Here is a 25,959-nt window from a genome sequence, read left to right on the forward strand (position 1 = left end):
CATGTTGTTTGTGTGAGTAGTTAGACAATGACACTGATCTCCCTTCCTAGCAAAAGGAAGAAGATTCCTTCCTTTGGCATTTAACAGAAGAGAGGAAGTAGAGAAGTTGGAGGGGTGTGTGTGTGTGTGGGGGGGACTGGCAGCCGTTTACAGCGTTCCCACAGCGTTCCCCTGGTTCGGCCACAAGGGGGTGCCGAATCTCCGTTTTAGCGCAGCTTCAAAGCCGCTTACGCTGCAGCAAGAGTCAGCCAGGAAGTCGTAAGAGACCAGCTCTTCTCCCACTGCAAGCTCACTGCATTATTAAAAAGGAAGCAGGAAGACACCATTGCAACAACCGGGGGGCCTTTTAAAAAGGATCTCCGTTTCACCTGCCCATTGTGACGCCTGCACTCGCTCGCTCGCAACGCACACACCGCCAGGCATCCGCAAACTACCGCGCATCCACGAGGGGTATTTTGAAGAATGAAAAACCACAGGAGCAAAATGACACAAGCGCGCATGGATCATCCGCCCGGCCACTCCCGGCACAGCCTTGACAGCCAAATGAGAGAACGGTGCAAGCAGAGGCAGTGTGAGTCGCCTGAGCCTTTTTGAAGATCGTAATGAGCCTGCTTCCTCGGGGCGACTGGCACCCCGACTGCTGGCTGTTGTGGGGCCTTTGCCCGTGTTGATTTCTGAGCATTGGCAACACGCAGCGCAGCGGACTGGGGGCACGTGCGTTCCAATCACCGGCCGGCCCCTTCTGAGTCATGCCAATATCCTTGGCGTCCTGGTAGCACGCTGTGGGAGAACATCAGTCGTAGCAAGAGCACAAACGGGCCTTTCCAATAAAGCCACTCTGCCATTTCTGATTTTTTTTTCCAGTGACAGCAGCTCAGTCAGCTGATGCAGTTAAGTGGAGATGCAGCCCCCTAGAGGCTTACTGAAAAGAAGCCATGATCGGTAGCACCGAACTTCCATCAGTAGAATACTGCTGTGCTACCAGAGGGCTAAAATTTAGGATCGAGAGAGGTAGCCATGTCCGTCTGTCTGTAGCAGCAGGAAAAAGCCAGCACCTCGAAGACCGACAAAAGTTGTGTCAGGGGGGGCATAAAATAGGCAAAGAACAGAGTTTTTTTGGACTCTGCTTTTCTGTACCCGGAGGCATCTCAAAGCGGCTTACGGATGCCTTTCCCGTCCTCTCCCCGCGACACCCTCTGAGGAAGGTGGGCCCGAAAGAACCCTGAGAGAACTGTGACTGGCCCGAGATAACCCAGCTGGCACCATGTGGAGCAACAGGGAAACCCGGTTCTCCGGACTAGAGACGGCCAGCCCGCTGCTCTCAACCATTACCTCCATCTTGCTCTTTTACCCCACCACAACTTTTACTAATATTTAAGATAAGATGCACCTGGACTCTTGCTTTTTTAAAAACTTGGGCGGGGAGAGATTTGTTTGAGAAAAGCAGAAAACTGGGTAAGACCTTTATTCCCTTCTTTTTCAACAACGCATCGCTCTCTTCCAAACTCCTCCAAACTCCTCCAAACTGCTCACTGTGTAGAAATCCACCTACCTGACTCTCGGGATCGCGCCTAGGCCATAGCAGCCCTCTGCCTGCCTCTAATCTCCGTGGATGCTAGCTGCCTCCCTGTTACTCCTTCTCCGCCACTGCCTGCTGCAAGAGGCAAGAAGCACAGGCATCAGTGGAAGAGAAACAGACAAGCGGACGCCTGGGAACCATTCCTACACCAGCCCTTTCCGGCCTTTGGACGGAGGAGCCCCTACAATGATTTCACAGGCTTCAAGGCACCCCAGAAGTGGCGTCAGCCGGCCACGCTTCCCTGCCACATAGCCCCGGAAGTGAAATTTCACTCGGAGTGATATCACCATCCATGTTAACAGGCAGGCTTGAGGAGGACTGGGGGTCAAGGGGAGACAGGAGGCGAGAGGAGGTATGCAGGCTCCTCCACCTCCCAGGTGCAGAAATCGCAAGGGAATTCACATTTGGGAGGGAAGTGATAGAAACAGCCAGATCCCTAGCTTGTGCCTGAGTCCATTAAGGCAGGAAGGGACATGCCGTGGACCCCCTCCAGAGCTTTTGGGGACCTGGTTGGGGATCCCCGATCGACACATTAGCGGAGCACGAGCCCACACAGACAAGGCCCAAGGAGTGCTGGCCTGCTTTCCTCACCACAGGGAAATCGGGGAGGTGGACAGGGGGGGAGTGGGCCTCATAACGTCCACCACGCAGCAGGATTCTTCAGCAGGCGCACTTCTCCTGACTCTCCTTCCAGCCAGGGTCCCCAGTGACAACTTACTCGGAGGCCCAGGACCACTGGCTCCACGCACGACAGACGTCTGTCCGGATCACGGTCCCTCTCTTAGAATGGCCGGTCCGAGTTATTTCCGAAACATCGAGCAACCTTGCAGGGGCGACGCCAGCTGTAGAGTTTTAAAAACGCTGCCCTTTAAAAACAGAAGAACAACCCCCCCCCCCCCAAAAAAAAAAACCCTCACAAACCCATCTGGCAGTTTGGGGTGGGTGTTTGCAGCGGGGCCGTTTAGGGGGCCAAGCCGGTTTCCGGTGTTATGGATTGTATGTGTCTGTGTGTGTGTGTGTGTGTGGGGGGGGTTTCTGTGAGTACAAAATGTTGTAAACAGGGGCTTCAGGAGTGGTTTTAACAAGGTAAGCGACTCCTTTTCCCTCCCCCAATCAAATATGGCCCTGCCTCTTCATTATAAAATATATGGCCCGTGCCGACAGCCAGCCAGCCAGCGTCTAGACGGCGAGGAGGGGAAGAAAGGGCGAGGGGGGAGGAGGAGGAGGAGAGGAGCATCGATGCATTTGTGACAGAATGCAAGCCAGCCACCTCCCAGATATTCGGTGTGGGTGTGATGCATGAGAAAATTAACATTTCTTGGAGATAAGGGACACATAAAAGCAGAGCAACGGGGAGGGGGGGACCTTTGTGTTTACTCCTGCAGCTGGTTCCGAAGGCAGAGGTGTCCCAGAGTCGGGAAATTACCCTCGACGATGGCACCCGATCCCGGCAAGTTAGCAGATGGTGGATTTTTTTTCAATAGCAAAGAGTCTCACGAGGGCTGTATTTCTTTGGAGAGGAAGGAGGGGAGGGAAGCAAAACAAAACCACCAAGCAGAGATCAGACTTCCCCCCCCCCGTTTCCCCTCCCTCCGCCCCCCGAATAAAACAGTCAAGACCGATGTTACAGTATAAACAGCCAAATCATTCATTTTTTTTTCCTCTTTTCACTGGTAGCAAGAATGCAGTTCATCCTGGTGGGGAGGAAGCAAGATGCTGAACAAATCAGGGGAGGGGGGGGGGAGGAAATTACAAAAATAACTGTGTATAGAAAACAAAAAAAGGGGGCAGCAGGCCAGCGTTCAAACGGAAGACGGATCTGAGTCCCGCCATGCCCAAAGTTACCTGCGGGGCAGCAAGGAAGCGCCGCACGGAGACCATCTTCGGGCGCCTGCCGACTTCCTTCCGCGGCCGGCCGAAAAACAAAACAAAACAAAAAAAAAGAGCCTAATAATTTCATACTGTATTTATTTAATAACTAAAATTCACAAATAAAAAGGTACTTGCAAAGTCCACGTTCGTTGCGTCGTCCCGCTTCACCTCCGTGTGTGTTTTTGTGTTTTTTTTTTAACTCTGTTCGGACCCATAGGCATTATTTTTTTCTTGTCTTTTCTTTAAAAAAAAAAAAAAACAACGAATTTTCGGATTCGGGTTCTCCTCGCGCTTTGCTTGTTTTGTTTTGTTTTTTCCTCTTTTTTTTTTTTTTAAATTTATCACTGTCATATGATTGGTCAGGCTTGGTATGGAGATGAGAGCGCAAACATACACACACACACACACACACGCACGCACACGCCCCGGCCTTCCCACGCACATCTTTCGGAGGATCGCGGGGAGATGTGCCAGCGCGTGGGCTCCTGGGTTTCCCCCCCACCCAGAGCAATCGTTCAGTTATGGATAGTTCCTCTCTCTCCCCCCAAAAAAGCCGCTGCCCGTAGCCGCTTTTTGCGTGTGTCCCCCTCTTCTGTCCCCGCGAGACTGCGTTACACGGTCGGAACATGGGTTCGAGTCTGACGCGGCTGGGCTGGGCGCCAGCAGAAAAGCAGGTCCTCTTGGCAGGTCGGTGCTAAGGTGTAGAATGGGTGTCTTTTCGTCTCAGGTCGGTTTGCGTGTCGTTTCCCGCCCTCCTTTCGGGAGGCTGCCGTTCGTTTCCCTTCCGTGCCTTTGTTTTATTTTCCCCCTCTCTCTTCCCCTCTCGCTCTCAAGCGGCTGAGTCAGGCTATTCGTACTCCAGGAACTGTTTGTGATAGAACAGCAGATACCTGCCCGAAAGGAACACAACGAAACACCATTGGAAACAAGCATTGAGGCGGCGGAAAGAAGGGAAAGAAAGGTGTTAGAATTATAGAATCATAGAGTTGGGAGGGGCCATACAGGCCATCTAGTCCAACCCCCTGCTCAACGCAGGATCATAGAATCATAGAATCATAGAATCATAGAGTTGGGAGGGGCCAGACAGGCCATCTAGTCCAACCCCCTGCTCAACGCAGGATCATAGAATCACAGAATCATAGAATCATAGAGTTGGGAGGGGCCAGACAGGCCATCTAGTCCAACCCCCTGCTCAACGCAGGATCATAGAATCATAGAATCAGAGTTGGGAGGGGCCAGACAGGCCATCTAGTCCAACCCCCTGCTCAACGCAGGATCATAGAATCATAGAATCATAGAGTTGGGAGGGGCCAGACAGGCCATCTAGTCCAACCGCCTGCTCAACGCAGGATCATAGAATCATAGAATCATAGAGTTGGGAGGGGCCATACAGGCCATCTAGTCCAACCCCCTGCTCAACGCAGGATCATAGAATCATAGAATCCTAGAGTTGGGAGGGGCCATACAGGCCATCTAGTCCAACCCCCTGCTCAACGCAGGATCAGCCCTAAGCATCCTAAAGCATCCAAGAAAAGTGGGTATCCAACTTTTGCTTTAAGTGTTAAGTCTTAACAAAACGGTTCCTGTTTCGATCGGGCTCTGTCAGGCATGTGAAGTAGAATCATAGTGCCTGCACTCAAAAGCTCACGCCTTGAATCAATCTTTGTTGGTCTTAAAGGGGCTACTGGAATCTGATTTTATTGGGTCACGGACAGCAGTTTTAAGAGCACGATGACAACAGCTACCTGCTCTCACAAAGAACTGACTCCCAAGTTCCGGCCTTTAGTTTCTACACTTGGAATGACAAGCCCCGCAAAAAGCCCCAAATTTACCTTTTTCGTTAGCCAGGAAGAGGGAAAAGTCAGGTGCCGTTAAAATTAAAACCCTGAGAAGACCGGCTTCATCTCTGCATTGCCAAAAAGGGAGGCCCTGCCAGATTTTAAACTGCTTTGCTTCCCTCCCCCCGCTGCCAGAACACAGCCCAATAATGACAAGGGGCAACGTATTGTCACGAAAATATAGCTTTGGGAAAGGATAAAGCAGCAAATTGTAATCTCTGTAAGGCGGTCTGCATAGACTACAATTCCCATGAGCCCTTGCCAGGATGCTAGTGGAAGGAGCTCATGGGAATTGTAATCCACAGCCATCCGGAGTACCAGTTTCGCCACTATGGTAAGCTTGTACTAAGAGCTATGTGTATACCACAATGTGGTATAGATGGGCATGTTATTTAGAGCCTCTTGTGGTGCAGAGTGGTAAGGCAGCAGACATGCAGTCTGAAAGCTGTCTGCCCATGAGGCTGAGAGCTCGATCCCAGCAGCTGGCTCAAGGTTGACTCAGCCTTCCATCCTTCCGAGGTTGGTAAAATGAGTACCTAGCTTGGCTGGGGAAGGCACTGGAAAACCACCCCGTATTGAGTCTGCCATGAAAACGCTACAGGGCGCCACCCCAAGGGTCAGACACGACTTGGTGCTTGCACAGGGGATACCTTTACCTTTATTTATCTTTGTTGTTTTTTTTAGAGCCCCATATAAAAGCCACAGGTTTCTAGCTTTTGGAGCTGCCAAAACATTGGGGAGGGGATGTGTACAAACGTGTAAAATGAGTTGAATAAACCCTTAAGAGCCCAAACGAGGGCTGAATAAGATGGGGAAGTACACCAGTGTGTTCACCCCGCCCACCACGGGCAAAACGGGAGGGATTTATATCAGCAAAACAGCAGCGTTGTGCGAAAGGAAGAAGTTCACAGCGATTGCTCAACCCACCTCTATTGTGGAAAACGCAGTCACATCTAGGGACAGGGGAGGAGGGGGGGAAATGTTAACTATGGGTCGCCTAAACCCAGGGGCGTACAGGCCAGAAACGGAGTCGCAAAAATACAACGGAGGCCAGTGTAGCCATTCGAAAAGCTGAACTGGAGGTATCTCCTGGCCAGCTCACCATGGCGGAAGCCCAACCGGTAGAGGGGAGAAAACACTACTGCAACAAACAACAGGCAATTCGTTACAGTAGTGCGTGAGTGGCCAAACTGCGACTCTCCAGATGTCCATGGACTACAATTCCCATGAGCCCCTGCCACCGGCAGGGGCTCATGGGAATTGTAGTCCATGGACATCTGGAGAACTGCAGTTTGGCCACCCCTCTTCTTTGCCTGATGTGACATTACCCTCTCTCCCCCACCCCTTGCCTAGACTTCCCATTTTGCCGGCCCTCGGAAAAGGAAACAATCGACAACTGGCGGCATTCGGGCAGCCAGAGCCCAAACAGGGGGCTGCCCGGCCTTGCCCTTCGGACGTACCCTTCGCTGTCTAGTACATCCTTAATGCTAGCCTTGGTTATGATGGCGTCGTCACATTTGAACCACTGGTCCTTGTGTTGCCGGATGAAGCTGGTGTAGTGCCCGCTTTCCAAGGTTCCTTGGTGATTAACTACTGCAAACAAGGAATACCTGGGGAGGAGGGAAGCAGGGACAGGGCTGTTAGGAAGGGCGCCATCACAATCCACCACCACCACCACCTCTCGCAATACGCCCACTTAGCTGCCCTTGGGTCTCCACAAACACGCACGGAAGAGCAAGAGAGCATCCCACTGTGGAGAAATATCTCCGCTGCTAGCAAAGGAAAGGGATCCAGCCCACGCTTCCACTGGAGAAAAGGAGAGGATGACCCCCCCCCAAAGGGATTGTGGGACCGGTGTGGGATGTGGCCACAGGGGCTGGGGCAGGGAGGGCGGTGAGGCGAGATGGAGCGAGGAAGCAGGCTGGATCCAACCCAAATTATAGTCTCTTTTCATGTATTGTAGTGACTCCAGAGTGAGGGTCATGGCAGCTGCATAAAGCGGCAGGGAGTTTTCAACAGTGCTCCCCCGGCAGATGGAGCCGAGCCCTGTGCTCTGTGCCACTTGTGAACGTTCGCCAGCAGGGGGAGCTGTTGGCCCACTAGGACCTGGCCTTCCTTCCGGAAGCTGTCAGGTGACACGAGCGGCCAATGGCATTTCACCTGAGCCTACGACTCTCCAAGGCTTTGCTGGTCAGCCCAGGGGAGACAGGGGAAGAAGCTCTTCTGGTTGCCTGCCTTTGTTTCCCCCCTGGCCCGCCAACCCCTTTTGAAAGCACCTTCCCTGCCACATGCAAGACGGGCTTTTCCTTGGCCGAGCTACAGTGCAGTGCGTCCAACTTGTGAACGACAGCCACCAGGGCAAGCGGGACGTGCCTGTCACGGAGAACGGCTCCCGCAAGGTCCCGTCACGGGCTCTTAAGAGCACTGGATCGGGCATGTGATGGTTAGCCCTGCAGACGGTGGCAGTACGGAGGTGATGCTGGGGGAAGGTGGAGACCGGAGCCGCAAGGGGCAGGGGCTCCCAGGGAGTCATTCTACATTGTGTTTCCCTAGGGTTGCCGACGCTGAGCTGGGAAACCCCTGAGATCTGGGGGTGGAGCTTAGGAGAGGGTGTGGCTTGGGGAGGAGAAGGGCCCCATTGGGCGACGATGTCTCAGAATTTGCCATTTTCTCCAGGGGAACGGATCTCTCTGGCTGGGAGATCATCCAAGCTCCAGTAGAAAGCACTCCTTTTCGGGGGATATTCCTTCGTCAGCGGCTATGTATTCCCCAGTGAATTGCGACCGGTTTGAATGGTTCGACTTGAGCATTTAATTAACAAAGCGCCGTTTCCCATTTGAGCCGATTCCTCTTGCGTCCCACCCGACCCCCAATGGGGGAAGAACAGAACGAGGCCGTTCCACTTACTTATTATCATTGTTTAGACTATCTGCTGGTTGTTGGTACTGTCCGTTCATCCTGCTCTCTTTACTGCAACAAAGAGAAGAAGACACAAACTGTTCAGCCGCCCTCTAAAGACAACAACGTCGAGTGGGAAACAGCGTCTGGGCTTCTCCCGGCCGAGTTTTAATCAGTGTTCAAAGAAGGAAGTCAACCAAAGGCTAAACTCGATGCTGTCGGCAACAATGCCAGGTGAAGAACACCTCGATGACAGTCTAGTAGCAAGCCGGAGGCCAACGTGAGTTTTGGGGGGATGCATTGTTGAGTGCCAACACTACTTCGTTAGACCAACACGATTGACAAGGTGCCAGGCTTCCTTCAGGACCTTGACTACGACGGGGGAGCAAAATGCACTCAACAGAAATGTTCCCCAGCAGGTCTGCCTCCCAATTCAACAGACAAAGGGCTTGGGAAAGTCACACACGCTGGCGCATCCCTTGAGCCCGAGAGGGAGCTCGGAGGTCAAGGCAAAACGTGTGCACGGAACCAGATTTTGCAAAAATACCCAGCCCCGTATTTTACTGTTTATAGCAGTGGTTCTCAATCTGGGGGTCAGGACCCCTTTGGGGGTCAAATGACCCTTTCACAGGGGTCATGGCAGGGCAAGCAGTTTGGCCGGGGGGCGCCATCCACCCAACAGCCTTGTGGGGTAGATCGAGATGGAGCGTTCGTCTTTCTGGAGCAGCGGAAAAGAGTGAGATCGGCATGGTGGGACAGGAGGCAGAGCTGAACTGAAAAACCCCGTTTCAGTTTAATTTCTGTGAAAGAACCCTTGCATAATTTTATGGTTTGGGGTCACCACAACATGAGGAACTGGATTAAAGGGTCGTGGCATTATGAAGGTGGAGAACTACTGGTTTACAGCACGCACAGGCTAAAGCATCCCTCAATGTACAATTTCCATGGCTTTCTGAGTAGGGAGAATTGGTGAATTGGTGAATTGCTGAATTTCCCTTGCTCATTACAGCTCTTACTTGCCTGACTCCACCTAAGGTTTTTTTTTTTTTTAATTCTACAATGTTCTTTTATTTTACAACAGGGAGACGACCCGATAAAACAGGGCTGCAAAATGAAGCCTCCCCATTCAGATGCAGGGTAAAACGGAAGATCTGATCCTCGCCCCGCAATGTGATCCTCTCCGAGGCTGTAAAGAAGGGGCGGCATAAAAATCCAAATAAATAAATAAATAAAAATCACGCCCAGATACGCCTCAAATTTCTCACCCTCCCCCCTGATTTCAGGAACCCAGGTTTTCTTTCTGGGTTCTAACTGAACGTACACACATCCCTTTTTTTGTGGTCGCTGCACAGAGAACCAAACAAAGCAAGGAAGCCCCCTCCTGTAGGATGGGCACACAGATCTGCATTTCAGCCGCTGCGGTTGCCTCCCTGGCCCTCCTCGTGAGCCATCCAGGCTGCCCCTTGCTGCCCAGGTGGCATCTAGGAACAGAATTTCCTTGAGTGGCTGTGCATGCCCAGATAGCTTCAGTGGGTAATTACAGCGGGGGCTTTGAGACCTCCTGGTTTCCAAGATGCTGAGACAAAAGGAGGAATTGAAAGACTGTACAGGCGCAGGGAAAATGAGCCACAAGCTTCAATGGCTACCAGCTCAACGCAGATCTTTTCCATTTCCGTCACTTGTACGTTGAACAGATTTCTGTTACCCGTCCTGCGATGTGGCCAGAGCACACTGCTACGGAGGCAGACCCTCTGTGCCACATTTCGGAACTGTGGGAGGTGACTGCTTGGGTTTTGTGACGAATTATCGAGCATTTTAAGGACAGGCGCACCAGCTAGCCAATGCTTGCTTGTTTTAGGAGGGAAATATTTCACAAGAAATAGATCGCTGCCATTTGCTATTTGTTATTGTTACAGGTTGTAAACTGTTCTGATTTTTTCTAACTGTTTATGGGGGATTGTAAACGGTATGGATTTTGTTCTTTGTTCACCGCCACGAGCCAGTTATGGGAGCGGCGGTATAAAAATCAAATAAATAATACTAATTAGAATCAAGTCCCTTTCTTCCCCTAGCGTCATCTCTCTCCTGACTGTTGAAAGCTGAAAAACGATCAGACTGCAAAGGACGTAAACATGGTTTAAACTTTAAATCGTTTCATTCAGGACTTTCCCCTCTACTGGCTGGAAATAGCGTATGCTGTAAACCAGGCTTTGCCCTGTCTGTCTTTCTTCAGAATTCTCCTGTTGGGTTGGATAAAGGCAGCCCACTTGAACGGAGATGGCCAATGGGTTGGCTCCACTTTTCCCAGAAGCCCTGTCCCCTAGACCAGGGGTAGTCAAACTGCGGCCCTCCAGATGTCCATGGACTACAATTCCCAGAAGCCCCTGCCAGCATTCGCTGGCAGGGGCTTCTGGGAATTGTAGTCCATGGACATCTGGAGGGCCGCAGTTTGACTACCCCTGCCCTAGACAATCACAGTCTCTGTTAAATGAATCGTGGCCACGGAAAACTTCCTCTTCCAAAGCGGTGAATGTTCTTCAACGGCCACACGCCGATCGTTTTAAGACACGAGACCTCAAGCCGCTTTGGAAGGGAACGGCGGCCGCTTTGAAAGCACCATGGCGGCATCAACGCTCAAAAGGAAATTTCCATTTTGCTCCCACTGTAGGCATTAGCTGTGACCAAAGGCGGTTCAAACTTCCACTTTCTTGGGCCTAGAACAAGCGTGTTTTGGCGTGTCTACTCATGAGCCTAGAGCCTCTTGTGGTGCAGAGTGGTAAGGCAGCCGACATGCTGTCTGAAGCTCTGCCCATGACGCTGGGAGATCGATCCCAGCAGCTGGCTCAAGGTCGACTCAGCCTTCCCTCCTTCCGAGGTGGGTAAAATGAGGACCCAGCTTGCTGGGGGGTAAACGGTAATGACTGGGGAAGGCACTGGAAAATCACCCCGTATTGAGTCTGCCAGGAAAACGCTGGAGGGCGTCACCCCAAGGGTCAGACATGACCCAGTGCTTTCACAGGGGATACCTTTACCTTTATTTATCTTTGTTGTTTTTTTAAAGCCCCATATAAAAGCCACAGGTTTCTAGCTTTTGGGGCTGCCAAAACATTGGGGAGGGGATGTGTACAAATGTGTAAAATGAGTTGAATAATCCCTTAAGAGCCCAAACGAGGGCTGAATAAGATGGGGAAGTGCACCGGTGTCTATTAAGTCTGCCATGAAAACGCTAGGGGACGTCACCCCAAGGGTCAGACATGACCCGGTGCTTGCACAGGGGAGACCTTTACCTTTACCTACGAGCCTGAGCGTTTATGAAAGGGAGATTATTTTTTCACGGCGGCTCCAGGCCACTAATTCCGCTTCACAAAAAGAGCGTCTCCACAGAAGGCCTCAGACCACGCGGACAGCTCGCCAATGAGGTGTGACTGTCTGCTATTCCTCCTCTCGGTAAACAAAGCCCTCCGAGCGTATCTCGGTCCTTCAGCATCAGGAGAAACCAGGAGTTTCCAAAGCACAAATTCCAGCCGTTCAGGTGCGTTTAAACTGCCCGAGTGAAAGTTGCGTTTTGAAAGCAGGGCGGTTGCAGTTTCCTAGTCTCTCTCGTTGCAAGAATACGTTTGCTGCACCAAAGCCCTGACATTGGTTTAGTCTAACCACTGTAAAGAAGGAAAAAACAAAACGCTTTTGCATAAGCAAAACCCGCTGCCAGGTCATTCTGATACCGGTGTCCGTCCGGGACGCTGAACCTGGTAATTTAGTTATTTGCCCTGTTCCCCGGTTGTGGCTGAACGTCTGCCCGATGGCAGACAGGTTTCTCGGGGGGGACCTCGGCCCCGTCGCACGTACCTGGAGGCCATAAAAGGCGTCATGTCCAGCTCCAGCGGAAAGGAGACGTACGTAGTGATCTTTCGCCTCAGTTTGGCTGAGTGTTCAAACCGCTGAAGGAGAGACAGAAAGCAGATCTTAGAGGGAAATGTTATGGTTTCTTGGCTGCACAGGCCCGGGTACACAAATGTCATTTGTTGACTCAGGTGGGATGGCAGGACATGAAAGTCCTCGAGCAACTAGACTAACAGGGCAATCCCTACCCAGAGCTAGTGCAATCTATGGCCACTGATATGCATGGTCCTTGCCTGGAGTCACTTGGGGTAGGATTGCACTGCAGGCTCCTGAAAGAATTTAGTTCGGCTCAGAGTCAGGATGTCTCACACAAACCTGGCTCGTTTCAGAGGGTCAACGACAAGCTTCCTCGTCTTTTGATTTGCCGTGCACCGCCGGCAATTATTTGCTGAGATGTTTGGGGTTGCAAACTACAGTTAGCGTTGGCCTCACAATCTATGGCTTGAAATTTCTGATCCTCATGAGGAGAGAAAGAGCAAACCACAGCTTGTTTGCCTTGGATGCCAACTACAGTTAGCGTTTGCCTCACAAACGGAACTGCAAAGGGCTCTGCTGAAGGAGTCAAGCCTGAGCCGCTAGAGCAGGGGCAGTCAAACTGCGGCCCTCCAGATGTCCATGGACTACAATTCCCATGAGCCCCTGCCAGGGAATGCACTAGATTAATAGCACAGTGCTACTCTGCCTTCCCTGAGAAGATCCCCCCTTTCTATCAAGGTTAAACGAGGGGAAATTACAAAATATACAAAGGCTTGAAAAAACAAACAAACCTCAAACCGCAAAAAATACACCCGACAGAAACCAAAATAACAAAAGAAGACTGAAATTACTCTCAGGGCATTGGTATTTTAGAAGCTCAGTCCTCGGACAACTTAGCCCGTCTGGTGGTCTGTGCAGCACCTGAAGGAGCAAAAGGCACTGCGATTCGAATCTTGTATCATTTTTTCCCCAACAAGCCAGAGGTGAGCCAGGTGTGGTGTGCGGCAAATGTCCATTTCATTCTAGATCCTCCAAGAAGTCAGCGAGAGAGCGCTGCCCTCCTGAGATGCCTCTCCAAAATCTGCCAGTCTCTGCCATTCACACCCAATGTGTGCCCAAAAAGCTGACCCCACCCCTAGCCCTTGGCAGACTTTTGCTTTTAAATCCAGGGCTCTACCCATTGAATTCGTGCTGGTTTATAATGAGGCTTCCCTCCACCCCGTCTGCGTCAGTTAAAGCAAAAAAGCAGAGGAGCGGACAAGAGGATAATCCGCACTCCACGCAGAAATGATAAAGGAACAAACCGAAAGGAAAAGAAGGCAGGAAGAGATGGAGAAAAGGCTTGGATGATTCCCCCCCCCCACTGGCCACTGAAGTAGAAAGATTAATTTCCAAGACAACAGGGAGTGTGACAAACGTCACAATTTCCTCGTCATCCCCTTAGCTTGAAAGGGAGTCAATTTCCTCGTCATCCCCTTAGCTTGAAAGGGAGTCAGAAGCAAGCAACGAAAAAGAAAAAGGAGATGAATGGGGCCCTCTTTAAAGGGGGGGGCACAGCTTCCCGTGTCTCAGAACTCTCGTCCTATTTACGCTCCCAGTTAATTATCTCGTGGGCTTACAACAGCGTCACAATCCCCTGGCCATCGATCCGGCGGTCCGAAAAAGGGGACGGGAGAAAACCCTATGGACCCCCTTTCTGCCCGTCGCTATTAACACCTACGCCCCTTCGTAATTGAATCTGGTGCTTGCGAAGGTTTACACGGGTATTAATGGGGCTATGATTGTGACCACAGCAACGCTTCGTCGCTGGGATTTGAAAGCTGTTTTGACGCGTACGATACTGCGTTTTGTGATCTTGCGGAACAGCCTGCCCGAAGCTGTCAGGAAGACCCCCCCCTTCCATAAAATGCGCAAAACAGAATGTTTAGGGGGCGGAATTCGTAGAAAAAAATCAGAGCCATAGTATAATGGATCAGCTCCAGACTTATCGCTTCTTGCCTCACCCCTTATTACTGAAATTCCTGTTTTTTTACCTTTTTTTCAGCAAGGGACGTTAAACCTTTGGACAGCTTGTTACCTTAAGCAGGTTTTTCTTTCTTGTCTGCTGGCCTGGTGGGGTCAGACCAGTGAGGTCCAACCAGGCCAGCCTCCTGACTCAACCGGTTCCTTTAGAAGGCCAACCACAGGGCAGGGAGGCTAAGGCCTTCCCCTGATAATAAGAACACCAGAAAAGCGCTGCGGGACCAATGGTCCATCGGGTCCAGCATCCCGCATCGCACAGCGACCAACTAGTTCCTCTAGAACAGGGGTAGTCAACCTGTGGTCCTCCAGATGTCCATGGACGACAATTCCCATGAGCCCCTGCCAGCAAATGCTGGCAGGGGCTCATGGGAATTGTCGTCCATGGACATCTGGAGGACCACAGGTTGACTATCCCTGCTCTAGAAGGCCAACACCAGGGCATAGAAGCGAAGGCCTTCCACTGAGAAGAATTGCCCTGCTGGATCAGACCAGGGGTCCATCTAGTCCAGCATCCTGCTTCACACAGGGACCAACCTGACACCAAGGCGCAGGCCTTCTCCTGACGTTGCCTCCCGGCCCTGGGATTCAGAGGCTGGGCTCTGAAATCTGGTGGTCCCCCTCAGTAGCCACTGACGGACCGGCTTTCTATGAATCTGTCTGATCCCTTTTCAAATCACACATTTTTCAATCCAAACATTCCGGCTCTTCGGTCCTTGGCCGTTGCCCTGATTTATCCAGTAAGCCGCTTGACTGAATTAGTTTACATATATTTCGCAGCCTGCGACAAAGGTAGACTATAAGAGCTGCAGCCAGAGATCCCTTCTGCCCCTCTGCAGAGATTCACAGATGCTGCTTCAGTCGAAAGGGCCTGTTTCTCCGGGCCGTGGAGGCGGGGTGAAGGGGCAGGAACCGGGAAAGCCGCGGCCTTAAAAACGCAAGAGGAGATTCCCCCACGCCGAATCCCTCGTGGATTCCCCTTTGCCGTCTCAAAAGGAACAGCGACTCGGTGACTTACTTTGAGATGAAAACAGGCCACGATGGGTAATTTCTTCATCGTGAGTTGTTTGGTAGATTCCTGGTAGCTATGGCAACCACTACATTTGATTTTGGCACTGCTTCCTAAATGTTCTGGCCTTGTAAACCTGCCAAAGATGGTTGGGAGAGAGAGAGAGAAAGAGAGAGAGAGGGTGTCACTGCAGAGGAAGGGAAAAAGAACAAGCCCCAAATAACACACCTGGTTATTTCGACTGCAGTACTGAATCGGCGATGCTACGTTGAGTTTCTCAACCCTGATCTGCAAAAGCCACCTCAAGATCGCTGTTTCTAGGTACCTGTCCTGCAAACATGTACTTTGTAAAGAATACAGGGAGAGCTGTCGTTAGGCAGGTGCCTCTCCAGGTTCCAGCCCAATCCATGGACCTTCTGGACCAAGGGAGATGCCAAAACATACAGCCAAAACCTTATCACATGGTCCTCCCCCAGTCACCTTATTCTCATGGCTCCGGTTTATTCCAGGCGTGGGCAAACTGTGGCTCTCCAGATGTCCCTGGCCTACAATTCCCATGAGCCCCTGCGTGCAGGGGCTCATGGGAATTGTAGCCCAGGGGCATCTGGAGAGCCCCAGTTTGGCCACCCTGGTTTATTCAGTCTCTCCTGGTGTGAAATGATGCAGCAGGTGTCTTCAAGGTAAGGCCTTCCTTACCTTCTTCAAGGTAAGGCCTGGACAAAGGGCAGCTTGGCTTGCAGCATCTCCAAACAGGTGAGGAACTCACTGGCCGCCCTCGTTTTTCGGAACGGCTGCGAAGCAAAGCTGTTCAGTTGCAGAAAACGGAGTTTTGCTTTGGATGTTGACCGGTATAGATCTGGCTACGGATGACCTTTGATGACATCAACAATGTTGATGTTGGCTTTCCATGTTCTCTGTTGAGATGACGCTTTTGGCATTAGGCTGCAAGTTGCTTCTGGGAAGAAGGACGAGGCCGGTGAATTTCAAACTGATTACTGATTGCTTCCCATTTTTGAGCCGATCGCATGTCTTCTTGCATCAAAACCTTGACCCCATCTGTAAGGGCGTCACGTTCAATGGGTGGCCATATTACATGCTGTCAAAGTCCATCCCACCTAGGGCGGCCTCATGAATCTATGACAGTCAAACTGTCCCAATCAATCAAACCGTCCAGGTCTCACAAACGGAGGGATGGCAACAAGCTTGACAGCTACTGAGTCAACCCATTTCAGGTTGGGTCTCCTTCGGCTCCTCCCGCCTTCAACTGTTCCTAGCAGTATTGTCTTTCCCAATAATCCTGCCCTTCTCAAAATTTGACCACAGTACGAGAGCCTCAGTTTGGTCATTCCAGTTTCTAGAGAGTCCCGGCTTGATTTGTCCTTTTGGGCGGTCCGCAGTATCTGCAAAACTCCCCTCTAACATCCCGTCTCATAAGAACCAGTCATCTCGAAGTCAGATTTCTTCACGATCCAACTTTTGCATAAGGATGGGGAATGATAATAATGCACTTGAATCATCCTGGCCTTACACTTAAGTATCTTCGAGAGGCAGCGGGGTTAAGTGTCGTGGTTAAGAGCAGAGTCCTCAAATCTGGAAACAAGGTAACATCCCACTCCTCCACTTACAACCTCCTAGGTGACCTTGAGCCAGTTACAGTTCTCTCAAGACTCTCTCCAGCGCCACCTACCTCACGACGTGACTGTTAAAGGGAGAAGGAGGGAAGGTAAGCCACTTGGAGAATCCCTCAGGTAGAGAAAGGAAGGGTATAAAAACTAGCTCTTCTTTTTAGCTCCTTCATGGTTGCCCTTCACAGTTTCAATCTCCTTCCGATTGACCATCATTTGGGACGATGATGGAAGCAAGGAGTAGAATAGAAAGCCGTGACCAATTTCTATTTCTTCACCATCAACCTTAAAGTTGTGCAACTTCCCGGTAGTCATTACTTTTGTCTTCTTCTTGTTTGGCATCTTCTGGTTGCTCCAAGTCTTCACTATTTGTGGCCAGTATTGTGGCAGTCATCTGCATATCTCAAATTGTTAATGATTCTTTCACCAGTTTTCACAACACTTTCATTTTAATCGAATCCACCTTTGCTTATTATACATTCAGCATATGGACTGGAAAGGCACGGAGACAATATATATATTTGTCTGGCACCCTTGCCAACTGCTTCTCTCCATCCTGTTCTAATAAAAGCTTCTTGCCCGGAATACAGGCTGGACATCAAAGCAATGAAATGTTACTGGCCTTGCGGGGTCAGACCAATGAGGTCCAACCAATTTATTTTAAAACCAACCACAGCTTTTCACGATTCACACAATTGCTGTAATCTGATTTTCTCCTGAAATTCTCTTGTATGCTCCAGTAATCAATGTAAACTTGCAATATGATCTCTAGTGCCTCTTCCTTTACTGACCCAAACTTGAACATCTGATCTTTCTCATTCCATATATAGCAGCAGTCTTTCCTATATGATTTTGGGCATCACTATACTCACACGAGAAATTAACGTGATAGCCTGATATAGTTGCTGGCATCTTTGACATCTCCTTTTTTTTTCTTGACATGAGTGTAAACTAAGCCTTTCCAGATTCTGTGCCATTGTTTCGTTTATCACCTCTATGTAGCCTCTACCCTGTTGCTAATGTTTATTTCATTTACATACAATATTTCTCTGCCATCTTTCCATCCAAATAAGTTCCCCAAGATGGGAGCAAACATTCTTTGTTTAATATCTGATATGCCTCAGCAGGCAAACACACAGTAGCATTGTTGTTGTTGTTTTTAATTTGGAGGTCTTAAAAAAAATCAAGACAGACAGGATGTGCTTCTCTCTTTTATCTGAACTTGTCCATAAAAAAAATACAACTGTTACCTTTATGTATGTAACCAATTTCTTCATCTGCATCCTTTTCTGTAATTATTCTTAGTGCCATCCTTAGAACATCATCCAAATTCATCCACCTTCATCTGGAGTATGCCTTCACTGAAATCTTATTCGACAGCTTTCGAGTCCACGAATTTCTGATGTTGCTTGGTCTGAACTCACATTTTAATGATTGAACACAGGAGGTCTTTGCAACCACAGTACAGAAAGGGCAGAACTACAGGTCTAGTTCAATGAGTATTGTAAGACTTTTCTACCCTGGGGCTTTGAAAAGGAAAACATTGCATGAAAGGCGATTTTAACCCTTTCTTACTGCAGAGAAATGTTTAACTTTTATCTGTGCTGGGGAAGCAAGGCAAGCACCCATGTTTTTCCCCAGCAGGACCAAATGCACTTGGGGGGTGATGTTTGTCAGCAACCAAATGTCATGGGGGAGAATGTTTAACAAGCCCTCTCCCTCATCCCCAGTGCACCGTTACTCCCCTCTGAACTGCGACCCCGGTAGTTCAATGTGCAAAACAAAACCACAGAACGACTTGAACTTGTAGGTTCTCCGTAAGACCCTACTCTGACACATGCCTAGCTTTCACTTGGGTCTGGACTATACCATGTCCCATAACGGAATGCACCCATTTGTGAGAATACTAGCCTTCTAGTACTAATACTCTAATACTCTTCTTCCCTGATCTGTAGGAGTTTCGTATGACAGTAATTATTTTTGCATGGAGGCATCTCCCCATCTTCCACTAGCCATCCAAAGTGCTTCTGACCAAACCCCAATCCATGAACTCTCTTGCAACTCGCCTGCCTGGAACCCGTGAATCTCCAGAGCTTCATAACGCCTGGATTCCGGAAACATCACAAGATGCCTCCTAAACCTTGACACACCTTTTCTGAATGTTCACCATTTGTACGATGGAGCAAAAGTGACTCCTCACTCCATCGTCCCCCTCCCCCAATAACGAAAAGTGTTTAAACTGGTCCAGGACATCAGGACAAGGCCCTCCCATATGGTGTCTTTTGTTCCCACAGCTTTACGATGGGTATAATAAAATTATTCAGAAGGGAGATCATTTTAGGGTTTAACGCAACAGGCTACAAGCGACGGTTTTGAGGAGAAACATACTGGGGACTTACCTCCTTTGAAAGCTACCAGAAGGACTTGCCTGAATATCAGGAGACCGTGACTTGGGAACAAAAGCTGATATGTTCTACTGAGTATACAGGAACAAGCTTTTAGAGTCATCAGATCAAATTTGGACATTGCTAGTATAGAGATGGCCAGGTTTCCTCTAGGGCAGGGGTAGTCAACCTGTGATCCTCCAGATGTCCATGGGCTACAATTCCCATGAGTCCCTGCCAGCGAATGCTGGCAGGGGCTCATGGGAATTGTCGTCCATGGACATCTGGAGGACCACAAGTTGACTACCCCTGTTCTATGGGACTCATGGACTGGCTAAATGGTCAGTACCAGAATGCCTTCGCATGTGCCTGTGATGCATGTGAGTTTGGACTCCTGGTGTGCTGGTTGACCCCCTTTCCTATGCACAAGCATGGCTTTTGAAGAAAGCAAAACGTTCAAGAGGCTGGAACATCTTCCGAAGGCGGAACAGCAGAGGCATCTGGAGCTTTTTAATTTGGTTGTGTATCGAACTGTGTGTGACATGGCAAGATAAAGAGGCAATTCTGTCTTGTACTCCTGGAATATTCTATCGCCAGACAGCACATTTAGAACAGAAAGAAAGGGAACAGAGCACGTATTAGCCTGAACTTTGACATGTTCAGAGTTTGAGATCTCCAGACATTGGGCACACGCAAGTAAGAGCAGGCTGGTTCCTCCCAGACCTGCTTGTGGATCCACTGGAGGTCCTCAGCAGAATCAGAACATCTAGTGGTCTGATCCAGAGGGGCTCTTGGTTTTCTTGGTCCTATAAAGCCACGGAGCATAGATCTGGCTAGTCTGTTGACTTGCTGGTGGGAAATGCTCGTGAGATCTTTGGGAGGGTCCCTCAGCATCTCCAGTTAGAAGGACCAGGCAGGTGGTGATTTCAGCCTGAAACTCTCAGGAGCTGCTGTCAGTCTGAGCAGACAACCCTGACCTTCATGTACCAAAGATCTGATTCAGCTTGTGCGATTCCTCTAATTCTCAAAAATGTCGCTTTGCGCTGAAGGAGACTTAGAAAGGATCAACTGGCAGCCCCCAAAAGTAGTGGTTTCTGGCAAAGCAGGCACATAAGTCACAAGAGAACTCAGGAGGGGGAGAGGACAATGGGAACGGCTGATTCCCCAGCTTAGAATCACAGAATCCTAGAGTTGGAAGGGGCCACACAGGCCATCTAGTCCAACCCCCTGCTCAACACAGGATCAGCCCTAAGCATCCTAAAGCACCCAAAGCTTGTGGCTATTAAAGCAGGAGGGGAGAGGCTGTTGACCCCTGTCCAGAACTCCTGTGAACCCCCAGCGGTCCACGGACCCTCGGTTGGGAATCCTTGGTCGAGAACAACATTGGCTTAAAGGGTGTGCTGAGAAATGGGATTATTTAACGGCTGGTTCCCACGTTGACAGTCCAGAGAGGACGCTGGGTGTTCTTCCGCTGCAGCCAATCCAGCTTCCGCGTACACAGGAGGGCGCTCCCATATTCGGAAATGTCTTCACACATGCCCGTGACATGTTAGTGAAGCCGCAACGCAGGAGGGCCTACGGCGCCCGCCCTTTCCGGACCGAGAGGGTGCCCTTTTGAAATCGGGCTGCAGAGCTGTCAGCGAACGCTGCCTGAGAATGGAACTCTCTGATCTCCGAGAATGGAATTCTCTGTTCCCCGAGACCTGATTTCTACGGTGGTCTCCCAGAACCTGCAGAGGTGCCTTGAAAGCTGCAGAGTTGGCTCAAGGAGAGCTGCGGTGCTTGAGAGGAGGAGGAGGGCTTAAAAAGAAGTCGCTGCTCCTTACCCAAACGTGACCCTGTGTCCAGCCACCGAAATGTAAACAGAGAATGCTGGGAATGAGGAAGATCAAGCATCAAGGCCCCCTTTGGCCTCGGGGGAATCTCAGCTGATCATCCGGAGAAGGAAGCATATTGTGGCCAGCAAAAAAAAAAAACTATGATGCATAAAACTTATCGCTGGGTGCTGAAAACTAGCCAAAGGGGTCAGCAGGTGGGGCTGCTTCTCTGGAGAACCTACCAGCTTTTGTTTGGGCTACGCCGCTTGCATTTCGCTCTCCCTCTCCCTCCCTCCCCCCGCCCCCTTCAAGGGAACTGAATAGCTCTGCAAGATGATTCAGCAATTAATACTGCAGTCGAGAGAGATGCCGTTCTCTTCCTTGGCCGCTTGCCTGCGAAATCTACTCATCTGTGGGCAGCGGGAGGGGAGTTAAGATTTTCCTCCGGGCACAAAAGCCGGCCTGCCACGGTCTGTACCTTCGCAAGCAGTCTGTGAGGGTGGTGGTTCCAGACATGTGGCTCTCCCCGTTCACCACGCTGCCGTCGCTGCCGGGGCTCAGGGGCCAAAACGGGGTGGAGGAACCCGGCAAGTCCAGACTGATGTCCCAGAACGGGTCTATCGTCGTGGAAACACCGCTGGGAAGAAAAGAGGAAGACGAGTTTATCGACGGATGCAGGGGTGGACAAACGCTGGCTCTCCAGACGTCCACGGACTACAATTCCCATGAGGCCCTGTGGAGCTCTGGAGAGCCACAGTTCGGCCACCCCTGTGACTAATGTACAAGGTATCTGATCTGATTAAAGGGCTATATTAGGGCCAACTGGCGCATCCTGCTTCATTCATTCATTCATTCATTCATTCATTCATTCATTCATTCATTCATTCATTCATTCATTCATTCATTCATTCATTCATTCATTCATATTTCTATACCGCCCATTTCTTTGCAGCTCTGGGCGGTTTTCAAGTGGAAAACGCTTTGTGTTTTCCTGTAAATCGTCCCAATGAAAGAAAAAAAGGTAAAATCTGGGAAATGAAATGGATTCTGTTCAGACATATGTCTCGGCATCTTAGCAGAAGATCTTGCTTTCGCAGGTTAATGAAAGCCGGGAAGGGAAAAATTCTCTGGGTGGGGACGTTTTCCAGCGTGCGAAAAACAAACACAGGGAACAGCCCCTTTTAATACATTGTGTTCATTTGGGTGCGGAGACTATAGAAAGCGCTTCGGTCAGGGCAGCTATATTTAGCAAGCCCCGTTCGAAAGGTATACAAAACGACAGCAATCGCACACACACACACAAACACAAGGTGTAAATCTGCCAGATGTCTCCCAGATGTGCAGCATCCTTCAGAGCAACTGCTGCCAGGGGCTCATGGGAATTGTAGTCCAGGGACATCTGGAGGGCCGCAGTTTTGACTTCAGAGTTCTGGGGACGCATTTCCAGCCCACAGAGAACGGGAATGGTCTGCATTATTAATTTCAACCCCACCTTTCTCCCCCCGGGGACGGACGGACGGACCCGAAGTAGCTTTCATCCTTCTCCTCACCTCCCTTTGATCCTCACAACCACCCTGTGAGGTAGGCTAGGCCGAGTGTGTGTGTGTGTGTCTGGCCCAGCAAGCTTCCGTGGCAGAGCAGGGATTCCAACCTGGGCCCAGCACTTTAGCTCAGGGGTAGTCAACCTGTGGTCCTCCAGATGTTCATGGACTACAATTCCCACGAGCCCCTGCCAGCGTTTGCTGGCAGGGGCTCATGGGAATTGTAGTCCATGAACATCTGGAGGACCACAGGTTGACTACCCCTGCTTTAGCTGACAGGGAAGCACCTCCTAAGAGCCGATTCAGGAACGGCTGCCCAAGCTGAGTCGTCGAGGCAGGTCCTGAATGCAGATGCCTCTCTTGGAAACGGCACGTCGTCAATGGAGAAGACCACGACTCGAGGCCAGCGACGTCCTGGAAGACCATCAAGGTTTCCAGGAGAGGACCTCTGGAGAGTAAGAGCAAGGCCAAGGGGGAGGAATCCGTGTTGGAGAGCAGAGGGGTCGTAAGGGGCACAAGTTTGCATCTGGGGGGTCCTCTGCGTCTGTTGGCGCTGGAAAAGGTTTCTGCTTCTAGCCAGCTCGGGTCTGCTCTGTACGGGGAGCACAACCAGCTGGCAGATTGTCCTACTTCCCCTAATGGAGGGAAAGTGTGAAATTTCAGTTTTCACACTTTCCTCCCATTAATAATTCCTGTCCCTGGACGACTGGCGCAGCTTGTGAAGGGAAAGGCGACGGCCTCGCTCCCCGGACATGCTGCTTAGGGTTTTTTTTTCTTTTTTGGCAAGGCGTTTTTTTGACACGGGGGCTCCTAACAAACGTGACGTCTCCCCCTGGAGACCAGAGCTCTCGCTCTCTGGCTCTGCCAACGGTGCAAAATCTCGGCTGGAGCACTGCGCATCAAACGGAAACGGGGCTGAAGCGGCCATTAAAATCGTCTTCGTTTCCCTGCGGAAAATATTTCTTAAAGTACATTTCCTTGGCGGGTCAGTCTTTTGATGGCAACCTCAAGGGGTGCCTGCTGCATTTTCTTTCTCACCTGCCCAGGGAAATGCCGATCGCCACTTTGGGGTCAGGAGGCAAAATCCCTCCAGGCCAGACTGGTCAGGGATGCTGGTGCATAATTTGAACATGGATATAGGGTCACTGTGGGTGGGCAGAGAGTTGTGAATGTCCATCATTGGGCAGGGGGGTGGACTAGATCGATTGATCTGTCTGTCTGTCGGTCCGTCCGTCCATCTGTCCCTCCCTCCCTCCCTCCTACCATCCATCCATCCATCCATCTTGCCTGGCAGCCAAGCAGTCATTGGCTCTCCTGCCTGTCCATCCATCCATTCATCCATCCATCCATCCATCCATCTTTCCTGGCAGCCAAGCAGTCATTGGCTCTCCTGCCTGTCCATCTATCCATCCATTCATCCATCCATCCATCCATCCATCCATCTTTCCTGGCAGCCAAGCAGTCATTGGCTCTCCTGCCTGTCCATCCATCCATCCATCTTGCCTGGCAGCCAAGCAGTCATTGGCTCTCCTGCCTGTCCATCCATCCATCCATCCATCCATCCATCCATCCATCCATCCATCCATCCATCTTTCCTGGCAGCCAAGCAGTCATTGGCTCTCCTGCCTGTCCATCCATCCATCCATCCATCCATCCATCCATCCATCCATCCATCCATCCATCCATCCATCCATCCATCCATCCATCCATCCATCTATCCACTTATTATATTCCTATACCACCCTCCCCAGAGTCTCAGGGCGGTTCGCATACAACGTATGACCCAGGAGGCCCCTTCCCACTCTAGGCTTCTCGGATTCTATGATCAGAACGAGTCTTAATCGTGCAGTACTTACTGGCAGACCTGGCAAGTGACGTCCGACTGAAGTCCACCTGTGAAGATTTGGTCTATGATGCAGTTACAGTGGTTGGGGTTGTTGGCTTTCTTCCCATTATCGTCACCTGGAGGAGAGGCAAAGGCACAGGACTGGGTTTCAGAGCCCTCCGGACACACCTAGGCAGGCGCACCCTTTGCACGCGGCAAAACATCACCAAAAACTAGGTCATCCTTTTATCTTATCGCTAAGAGTAAGGAGGGGAACCGCATACAGGAAGAAGAGCTGGTTTTCAGACCCTGCTTTTCCCTTCCCAAAGGAGTCCCCAAAGCGGCTTGCGGTCCCCCTCCCTTCCTCTCCCCACAACAGGCACCTTTGGGAGAGAGAAACGGAGAGGTCCAAGAGAGATCCCCCCAGCAGGTTTCACGTGGAGGAGGAGTGAGGAACCAAACCCAGTTCTCCAGATGAGATGTGGCCCCTCTGAAGCGCCTCCCCACCCTGGAACGCAAAAGGCCAACGGATAAAGTGGCTGCTGACATTCTCGCTTTCGGTAACCCAAAGTCAAAAGCGGGAGGAAGGATTTCTTTACCTGAAATATTTGGACCCCACCTATTTACTAAGGAGGGCCCTGTGGGGAGGAAGATGTCCGTAGACGGAATGCAAAATGAGGCATCAAACACATCTTGGGACACAACACAGGACGTTGCACTCCAAGGTAAAAGCAACAGGTGCACTCAGGGTCACATTTATCCACATGGAGATGTGGCGGCAACTAAGAACGCTCCTCTTGTGGTGCAGAATGGTAAGGCAGCAGACGTGCAGTTTGAATGCTCTGCCCATGAGCCTGGGCGTTCGATCCCAGCAGCTGGCTCAAGGTCGACTCAGCCTTCCCTCCTTCCGAGGTCGGAAAAATGAGTCCCCAGCTTGCTTGTTGGGGGGGTAAACGGTAATGACTGGGGAAGGCACTGGCAAACCACCCCGTATTGAGTCTGCCATGAAAATGCTGGAGGGCGTCACCCCAAGAGTCAGACATGACCCGGTGCTTGCACAGGGGATACCTTGACCTTTTTTAAGAACGCTCCTCTGTTCCGAGGAAGCGGCCACACCTTTCCATTCCAACACTCTCCTTCCCAGGGTGTCGGTTCAATGACGGAGAAAGCCCGCAATCGGGCACAGCGATCCTGTGCAGCTGGCAGTGGTCTTGTGCAAGTGGCCGCGTGACACCGTGCCACGGCAGGGCGAGCAAGGGTGTCTGGGAGCAACACAACGAGTGGCCCCTGATTCTCACCAAAATTGTGAAGAATTTATTGCTCTAAAACAGGGATGGCCAAACTGTGGCGCTCCAGATGCCCACAGACTACAATTCCTAGCACAGTTCCGCAGGGCCTGCAAGAGGGGGCTCTTCCGCCAAGCACACCGTTCAGGCCAGTACGGCTGGAAGATCACAGCACCGTGTGGGCCTCCCCGACTGGTCAGAGGTCTCCTCTAGGGGGAACCCGCAAGCAAAGACTCTGCAAAAATTTCATGTCAGTTTTTTAGCAATTTTTATGCATTTGTACTGGTTTCATTTCATAATGTTGTAGGCTGCCCTGAGTTGACGGGCTCGAGAGGGGCGGCCGATACATTACGAAAGTAATACATAAAGAGGCAAAGCAGGGGGCTAGTC

The 25,959-nt window shown here is 50.8% G+C and overlaps 1 protein-coding gene and 1 long non-coding RNA gene across 5 annotated transcripts in view; both read right to left on the bottom strand.

Annotated features, from left to right (window-relative positions):
• LOC143827312 (uncharacterized) overlaps positions 1–3,101 on the bottom strand; it is a 38,946-nt gene extending 35,845 nt beyond the window's left edge. Inside the window, exons 1-2 of one of the 2 annotated variants that reach the window (XR_013227254.1) lie at positions 2,298–3,101; positions 1,553–1,654 (exon numbers count right to left, since the gene is read on the bottom strand). This is a non-coding gene — a long non-coding RNA (uncharacterized LOC143827312). Of the gene's footprint in view, positions 1–1,552; positions 2,087–2,297 lie in introns of those variants that run through there. The other variant, XR_013227255.1, reaches the window with a different exon arrangement.
• A 429-nt stretch (positions 3,102–3,530) lies between these two features.
• Positions 3,531–25,959, bottom strand: part of USP22 (ubiquitin specific peptidase 22) — a 118,748-nt gene continuing 96,319 nt past the window's right edge. For all 3 annotated transcript variants that reach the window (XM_077316771.1, XM_077316770.1, XM_077316772.1), the window contains 7 exons: positions 24,315–24,420; positions 21,396–21,554; positions 15,101–15,227; positions 12,034–12,125; positions 8,197–8,259; positions 6,750–6,899; positions 3,531–4,341 (listed from right to left, as the gene is read on the bottom strand). In XM_077316771.1, the coding sequence (XP_077172886.1) occupies positions 4,299–4,341; positions 6,750–6,899; positions 8,197–8,259; positions 12,034–12,125; positions 15,101–15,227; positions 21,396–21,554; positions 24,315–24,420 (740 nt within the window). In that variant the 3' untranslated portion in view covers positions 3,531–4,298. The remainder of the gene's footprint in view (positions 4,342–6,749; positions 6,900–8,196; positions 8,260–12,033; positions 12,126–15,100; positions 15,228–21,395; positions 21,555–24,314; positions 24,421–25,959) is intronic.

The sequence above is a fragment of the Paroedura picta genome, chromosome 17 (genome assembly GCF_049243985.1).
Source record: "Paroedura picta isolate Pp20150507F chromosome 17, Ppicta_v3.0, whole genome shotgun sequence".
In the NCBI taxonomy this organism is placed as follows: Eukaryota; Metazoa; Chordata; class Lepidosauria; order Squamata; family Gekkonidae; genus Paroedura; species Paroedura picta.